A 9,010-nucleotide genomic window follows, 5' to 3' on the forward strand; every position below is an offset into this window, starting at 1 on the left:
TTGATTGTCTCTGATTTGTTATTGTCAGGGCTTGTGACCTTTTGATTGCGAATGGATGAGAATCAATATGGTAATGATTAACACTGGGTTCAAAAAAGTAGGCTTGCAGTACAATCACCTGTTTTTATCTTAGAGCTGCTGTGAATGCTTTGTCCTTATAATGTCAAAGGCTGTGAGCATAGGTGTTCTGTATTGAAGTGCTCAGAATTAACTTAATTTTGTGTGCAATCAAAATATTTGACCTTATGAGAAGGAACTAGAGACCTTTGAAGAAGCATGATGGGAAGCCTGTGGGAGTTGGAGAGGGTAGTTTAAGATTCATGCTATGTTAACCGGTCATGAACATCTTAAATGCACTAATACTTGTGAAGCATTTGAAACCAGCTTAATAACTGCACTTTATGCTAGCATGGAAGAAAAAAATTATAGTTTTACTTGATTCAGATTTTTATAACTTGCTTTTATAAGGTGGACTCATTTGTCCTTAAACAATAGCAAAAACATTAAAAACAAATAAATCAGACTGAATTATTGCATTCACTTTTAAAAAATAAAATATTTAACTTGATGGATTAGTGAACATTAATTGATCTTTATTTGAATCTGGATGCAGACCTTTCCAGTATTAATTTAAAGTGCTTTGTAACCAAAGAGAAGCATAATTTAACTTTAGCTCAGGATTTATTCTGAAATACAGGCATCCTGTTGATTCACTAGTGCACTAGGATTTAGAAAACAACACCTTTTAAGGTAAATTTTGTGGAACTGGCAGTACACCCTGTGGCTTGGCAGTCTAGTCAGAAGGATGATACCATGCTGACTATATAACTAGATCTTTGAACGTTATTCTCAAGGGTGGTAAATGCAAAACAAAGTAATATCAACTGGCACTTAATTCTGCAAGTTCCCTGCTGATTGGGGTATTCAGAGAAATGGAACTCTTCCTGACAGGAAGTCAGCCTATGAGTATGGAGACATCTGAAAATAAAGTGTGCTTTAATTTGGCACCCCACCGTTTTACAGCTGGTCTTTTAAATTGGGATTAGGCAGCGAGTGAGAAGAAAAGGGGAATACGTGAATGGAAATATTCTAAGCATAGTGTTTTCCTTTGGTTTTAACATAATTATGATTACAGCTCGGTTTCTGTGTTTCTCAGCTTTGACTGCTTATTGTTTGGTTTTACTTAGTCCTTTCTTTTTTTTCTATTCAAATTAATCCACTGAAGTTAAAGTATTACAAAAAGGCTAGATTAAAAGCGTAAAGCTTGAGATTGTCTTTGTTTTTATACCAAAACTCTCTGATAACTTTTTTTCATAAATAGTATATAATTTAATAGTTTTTAAGCAGAGTAATCAGAGTTCTTAGGATCTAGATTTAAGATTTGCTGTCAATTTTAAAGTGTTTACACTATTTGCCTCAGTTGACTGAGTTTAGTACTTTAGTGCAGTTAGACTATAATAGCATTATGTATACATATATATATATATAAAACACAGTATAGTTTAGGGAGGGACAATTATTATATATAAGTAGTTGCCCATATATTCCATATGTTATGCATCTTTTAGTCAGGCAGCTGTTTTTAGTCAAGCTGCCATTTTATAATATGAGCTTCCAGAAGCATGCATGCAATTTTAATAAAACCTGGAGTTTGCACTTTGATTTAGGCCTGAATAAAGCACGGATCAGAAGCCTGAAGGCTATTTGTTTTTCTAGTAGTTACTTCCTCAGTTGCTGGAGATGGACTTTGTAGAGGTGGCTGTTGTCTCCATCATGGGTAACAAAAGGAGAAAGGGAAAAGTCACTTTGGAAAGGGTCTTAGGAAGAGACTGAGGTCAGGAAAATGCTGTGATGATAGATTTTTGAATTTTAATAAACGTTTTTCCCTCTACCACTTGTTAACTCTGTAACCATGGGCAAATCACTTCACTTGCTTGAGACTCAGTTTCTTATTGAGTGAAATGGGTGTAATAAAGATTATATTAGATAATATATGTAAAAGGATGTAGAACAGTCCATAGAGCAAAGTAGGTTGTAAATTAAAGTTATTAGTTTCTGAATCTAAGTGTTTTTAACAGCACACAAAATCTTCTCTTCAGTATTTTTAGTGCCTCTTGTTTTCTTTTAATGAAATTAGATTTTTCATATCTATGCTTTAGTTCACCATTATTTTCTGCAGTGTCTCTTTCATTATTTTCTCTTCTTTCTATGATTATATGCCCAGTCTAGTCCATTTTCATCTCAAACCATACATTATTAGATCTAGGAGATATCCCATAAATTTGCAGTTTTGGGCCATTTTCATGTAGGCAAGGTTAATGGTTAACATTCATATTTTCCATAGGCTTCCAAAGGTGATCCCACTGTTTCCTGTGCTAGCTATAGTGATCACTCCTTTGGAAGTCAATAAAGTATACCTTAATACAAGTGAGATGGATGTCATTTTAGGGATTAGTACTCCAGTGATTTTCTTAAAGATGTCTTCTGTATATTTCAGTGCTTTTTATTTATACTACATTACTTTCAACACACCTCCTGTGTTACCATAGTTGAGAAATGCTTTTATAACAGTTAACCTAGGTCACTGATTATCAACCTTTTTTTTTTTTTCTGGCCAGATACATCATCATTAACAGTTGCTCATTATGATGAGTCTCACCCTGAGTGCTGTCAGAATCGGGGAGACAGGCAGGGACAAAAGGAGGTATCATTTGAAAAAGGTCTCCATAAAGAATCAGAAATTCTGATCCAGCTTATTCCTGAATTAGAGAAATGGCCTTTTCCTTTGCGTTGATTTTCACCTCTTTCAGTACGTACTACCAAGTTGACTTTCCTACAGGAGTCTCTTTGTATTTCCTTTCCAAGAGAAGCTGCAGTTTTACTGACTTACCAGATTCACACCCCACTGCCTTATTTTGAAGTTCTCTAATATCTATTTTATTTTAGTTTACACTTATTTCTCTGCTGCTTTGTAAGTAGCATTCAGGTATTTGACATATGCGTTATGTGTATCATGTCATTTTCTGGTTATTTTACCAGAAAAATCAAACTGCCTAAACCCGAATCTGTTCTGACATTCTTCTGACATCTTCCTTTCCACAAGGTGCTTTTACATATAGTGAGTATGAAAATGCATGGCAGTATCCTAAATACTGGATACATAGGGCATTCTTTTTGATAATAATTATGTATTTTTGAAAAATTTTTGTTGGAATCTCAAGTTTTCATTAAACATTCAGTTAAAACAGTGGAATTGTCTTGTTCGGTCTGTTGATTTGTCATGTTATTCTTATTATCAGATACCACATAACTGAGAGCAAACTTAAGTCTGGTTTCTTATTGTTCTTTTTTCAGAGGGGAGGTGGTCTATTCCTTTACCTAAGAAAGCTTACAGCTTTGCTTAATCTTTCAGAGTTGTGTCCTATTTATATGTATTGAAAAGATTCACTGTTGTTTTATAGCACTGATTTGTAGCTTAGTTTGTGAACATATGTTTCTTTTTTTCTGGTACTGTAAGTTAAGGAAGAGAAAAGGAGTTTGATCATTGGCAGTGAGAAAGTAAAACAACGGGAAAGTTTTTTACAAAGAAGCTTTCTAATTCTTGTTAGTATCTTAACCAAGTCTGAATTGCTGCCTTATTTGGACATTTGGCAGTGCTGTCATTGCTTTTCTGCTAATTATTAGGAGTTGTTCTTAATGATATCTGCTTGTTACCTGTATCTTCTATCTCAGCTGCCCAGATTTGAGTTTCTTGTAGCCTGGTAGCTAAATTTCTGGAACTGAAAACAAAACCAATCACAACTCAATCATTGTTAGAATCAACACCTGTAGCACAAGTTAACTTGCTTAAAAACTTTTCCAACTCTTGCCACAATATACTAATTTTTAAAAAATGCCTTTATTTCTTTAGAATCTTTTGAATTTTGTTGAACTTTGTAGTAAAGTTCACTTTTGTTCAACTAGCTCTTTCTGTTCTTTTAATTTGGTTTCTCTAGCACGATAGGCTGAAAAATGGCTCCCCAAAAGATATTCACGTCAAATCTCTGGAACCTATGAATGTTACCTTATTTGGAAAGAGGGTCTTTGTGTGATTATGTTAAGGATTTTGACATGAGGGATACTCCTGCATTATTTGGATGGGCCCTACATACTGTTATATGTATCCTTATGGCAGAGAGTCAGAGAGAGATTAGAGATAGGTACCCAGAGGAGGAGGCAGTATGATGATGGAGCAGAGAGCAGTGTGGTCACAAGCCAAGGACTGCTGACAGCCACTAGAAGCTTGGGAGAGGCAAGGAGCAGATTTTCCCCTAGAGTCTCCAGGAGAAGAGCAGCTTGATTTTGGCTCAGTGAAACTCATTTTGGACTCCTGGCCTCCAGAACTGTGAGAGAACAGACTTGTAGTAATTTAAGCCACCAAGTTTGTGACGATTTGTTATAGCGGCCACAACAAGTGAGTAATCTATCTAGTGAGTGTTCTTAGTGCCATGCTCTTCCCTCCTTCACCTAACAGTGTTAAATTATGGTCTCTTTAACAAACACTTGAATGTTTGTTATAAGGGAAATTGAGTCAGGTACTGTTGAGAACCCCAAGAGATAGGCATCGCTACCTTTAAAGAATTTTACTGTAGTTGAGACAAATTCCAATTTGTAAAGTTACTGACCCAGAAAAAAAAAGGCAAAATAAGCTAGTATTGCATATATTTCTAATGGAGATGAAATTGATATGAATAAAATACTGCCAGAGAGATGCACCACTGATTATTTGCGCAGCAAAACCAGGTTATCAAGTATTTCATTTCACTATTTTAGTTATGTTGTAGGTCAAAATGACCTACATGGTAATGTTTATCCATAACATGTTTTAGGACTTTTGCATTAAGCTTAAAGTTTATACCAAATAATATCTCATTAGGTACATTGATAAATATTTGAAAATATTATGGAATCATTCTGGACTGAAAGGCCTTACTCCTCTTCATTGGGAAAGTCATTAAGCATACTGTGATTGGCTATAGCTTGTGGCTGTTGACAACTATAACATACTACTGCAGCACGTAATGTATGTGTCTTAGTACTGTAAAATTAGGACCAAAGCTTTATTGGTAGATGTTGTATGAGGTTTGGAAAAATTTGATTCTGAAGATGTAATTTCATAGCATAAACATAAATGATACTTTATTTTCTCCTAATGAATACATTTCACAGTTATTTACTTTGCATTTGATGTAAAATTTTGAATACTGAAATTAAATCTCACTTTGTATTAAGAATTTATTCAATGAGCACATAGTATCAGTTTACAGTGGTCACTGTTCAGAGTGGTAGACTCCAAATGGTTAAACAGCAGGGGAGTTTTCTGCTTTTAGTTAAAAACTGCTGTTTTCTATATGCCTTATTTACTACATTTTAAATTCTTAATGTTGTGTGCTGTGGGATTGGGCATGCAAAAGTCAGCAGAAAGAGTCTGGTTTTTTCATCTAGAGCTATTACTTGCTGTACAATAATAAAGGCACTATTTTATTGGGTTACTTGTAATTAACTTCAGCACTAGGCATTCATATAAATCATTCGTAATCTGTTTTCTTTAGATTTTTATTCTTTTAAACTGGTTTAATGTACTTGCTTTCTGTTATCTTTTTACATATGGATGGAGGTTGTAATTGCTTTTTGGAATTAGGCTGTCAGAAACCAACATATATGTGAATTCAATAAATGACTGAGGCAAGCTAATGAATTTTATATAACATTTTATAGAGATTTGTTACTGAAGTATTATCTAGTAGTATTTGTTTTGTTGCAAATTTAATAAATAACCATACTTTCAAGTTAAAAAGTGTCTACAGATTTAGAAATTTAAAATGGCAACAATTATTAATTAGAAAATATATTTACTATGTTTTTCAAAATCCTGAGATAGCAAAGACATGAAATTTCCTTGAACACTTGTCTGTCAATTTATTGACATTCTTCTTTTAATTTTAAACATTTGAATCTTCATATATTTTCCATAATATTAGCTGGTAAATGCCCTTTCATAGATTAACTAGTATGTAATTTATATTATTTTGTGTTTACAACTTTTTTATGATTATTAGTTTAAAATTGAGTGAAAATGAATTAGAGGGAGCCTAAAAGAGGCATCTAAAAAGAAACACATATGTATGTCTGGCTGAGTTTAAGTAACTGTATTATTCAAAATTAATGTTAGAAAACAAAACTTTGTCTCTAAAATTACCTTCATTTTATAAATGTTTACAGTGATCTGTAGAAAGGGTTTAGAGGTATAGGTAGTTTTATTCTCTCCCAGGACACCAAAAGCTTGACTTGATGATCCCTATAAAAGGAATGTTAGGCGTATTGAGGTGGGGGATGGGAGGCATGAAGAATGTACCATGTCCTGAAAGTAGTCCTTTTAAAAATAATTAAGTTGGTAAATACTTTTTATTATAGCTGAGTACCTGAGATGGTTTAAAAATCTTTTTAAAATAAGTAGCTGTTTTATATAGTTTTAATGGAAGTCTTTCATGTTTCCTCTCCAGCAGTCTCTAATGAACGCTCCTTGTAATTTCAGTGCAGGCTTTGAGATTCCCTAAAGACTTGACTTCAGACCTCAAAGGGCAGCAATTGCCACATGTCTGGAGAACTGGAGTTGCCAAACAGACTGACCATGTACTAATAGGACACATTTATATAGCTTCTGAACATGAAGCCTTGATATAAGCTTAATGATGATCGTCTGTTGAGAGCTTGTTGCTGGAAAGGGTTAGAGCAACTTTTGTCACCTTTATTGAAATCAAGCTTTCTTTATTGATTAGTGAAAGATCTTGACTATATTGACGCCAGTTTGGAAGTTATTTGAAAGATCATTGTTGACTGGAGAATATGTTTTTTCTGAAAAAGTTTAAAAACAGATTTTTAAAGAAACTTGCAAATTTATTAATTTTAAAGTATGCTTAAACACAACACCAGGGGATTATTGCTTTTTTGATTATTTACAAACAGTTTAAAACTATATTGTAATCACATACTTGATTGCATGGTTATCTCAACTTTTTGGTTTTTTTTTTTTTTTTTTTGCGGTACGAGGGCCTCTCACTGTTGTGGTCTCTCCTGTTGTGGAGCACAGGCTCTGGACGCGCAGGCTCAGCGGCCAAGGCTCACGGGCCCAGCCGCTCTGCGGCAAGTGGTATCTTCCTGGACCGGGGCACGAACCCGTGTCCCCTGCATCCAGGGTTGAGGCGGACTCTCAACCACTGTGCCACCAGGAAAGCCCTATTTTGTCAATCCTATAAACAGTTATTTTCTCAATATTCAATTCCTTCCACATAGTAAATGTTCAAAAGCATTTGTTAAATAAGCAGTTATGAAACTGAACCATTTGCTAATCCAACTTTAATAGAATTTTTCTTTCTTTTCTCTATTTTGTAGTTATCTGTGTGTATATTTTATTTATAAACTGAGCCATACTACTTGTACAAACTAGGTGTACAATTTAGATGTACATGTTCACAAAAATCATCAAAGCGAAAACTTGCCAAAAGGTAAAATTTTCTTTTGATATTTCATGTAATGATTTGTTTTACCCTCTATAGAGACAGTGGAATAAAACCTGTTCTTTACTATTATGCTATAGTCTTTCCTGGTATGTGGTTCCTCAAGTTTCTGTTAGATATGCTGTTGAGAGAGTGCTGACACAAAGTGCAAACAATGCTGAAAAGTTCTTGATAGTTTACTTTGAGCACTTAAGATTACTATATCATGACTATGAACCAGTTTTCTCTGGTTTTGACCTTTAGTCCTGTGCATAATGTGGTTCTCAATTTTGTGTTAATACATTCCCTTCCTCATTTGAGCTCTCCTTTGTGGCCTACTCCCTTGACTCCTAATAGTGTTTCTGACATGTATTTAGGTACTTGGAATTATATCCAGCCAATTTGATTTATTTAACAAAGGCATAGATAACTGTAACATCTTAAAATATTAATATTCCATTGAAGAGCAGAAGCCTTTACATTTTTAATTTCTTATAAGAAAACTGAAATAATTTGATGAGTTTAGGTGTTTGTTAACAAATTATTCTTCATTCCATTTTTAAGTTAAATTATGTTTGGATCCTTAGGTCAATACTTAAAAAAAAGGAGAATATTTTATTACCAATAGCAATGAAGTTAATTTTATTTGGTAGCATGTAAAATACTGTCTTTAAAAAAAATTCTTAATAGTTTATGATACATTTACATTTTCATAGTTTTTTTTTTAACATCTTTATTGGAGTATAATTGCTTTACAATGGTGTGTTAGTTTCTGCTTTATAACAAAGTGAATCAGCTATACATATATCCCCATATCTCCTCCCTCTTGAGTCTCCCTCCCACCCTCCCTATCCCACCCCTTTAGGTGGTCACAAAACACCAAGCTGATCTCCCTGTGCTATGTGGCTGCTTCTCACTAGCTATCTATTTTACATATGGTAGTTGTATATATGTCCATGCCACTCTCTCACTTCATCCCAGCTAACCTTCCCCCTCCCCATATCTTCAAGGCCATTCTCTACGTCTGTGTCTTTATTCCTGTCCTGGCCCTAGGTTCTTCAGAACTATTTTTCTTTTTAGATTCCATATATATGTGTTAGCATACAGTACTTGTTTTTCTTTTTCTGACTTACTTCACTCTAGGTCCATCCAACTCACTACAAATAACTCAATTTTGTTTCTTTTTATGGATGAGTAGTATTCCATTGTATATATGTGCCACATCTTTTTTATCCATTCATCTGTCGACGGACACTTAGGTTGCTTCCATGTCCTGGCTATTGTAAATAGCGCTGCAATGAACATTGTGGTACATGACTTTTTTTTTAATATCTTTATTGGAGTATTATTGCTTTACAATGGTGTGTTAGTTTCTGCTTTATAACAAAGTGGATCAGTTATACATATATATATGTCCCCATATCTCTTCCCTCTTGCGTCTCCCTCCCTCCCACCCTCCCTATCCCACTCCTCTA

General features: G+C 34.3%; 1 protein-coding gene across 3 annotated transcripts in view; it reads left to right on the top strand.

Annotated features, from left to right (window-relative positions):
• The window catches only part of LRBA (LPS responsive beige-like anchor protein), a 723,035-nt gene that overhangs the window by 220,458 nt on the left and 493,567 nt on the right, over positions 1–9,010 (top strand). The window contains exon 1 of one of the 3 annotated variants that reach the window (XM_024764051.1): positions 7,480–7,544. The exons of the other annotated variants lie outside the window; for them this stretch is intronic. Within the exon in view, the coding sequence (XP_024619819.1) occupies positions 7,500–7,544 (45 nt within the window). The 5' untranslated portion in view covers positions 7,480–7,499. Of the gene's footprint in view, positions 1–7,479; positions 7,545–9,010 lie in introns of those variants that run through there. 3 annotated transcript variants of the gene reach the window in all.

The sequence above is a fragment of the Neophocaena asiaeorientalis genome, unplaced genomic scaffold (genome assembly GCF_003031525.2).
Source record: "Neophocaena asiaeorientalis asiaeorientalis breed wild unplaced genomic scaffold, Neophocaena_asiaeorientalis_V1.1 scaffold594, whole genome shotgun sequence".
Taxonomy (NCBI): Eukaryota; Metazoa; Chordata; class Mammalia; order Artiodactyla; family Phocoenidae; genus Neophocaena; species Neophocaena asiaeorientalis.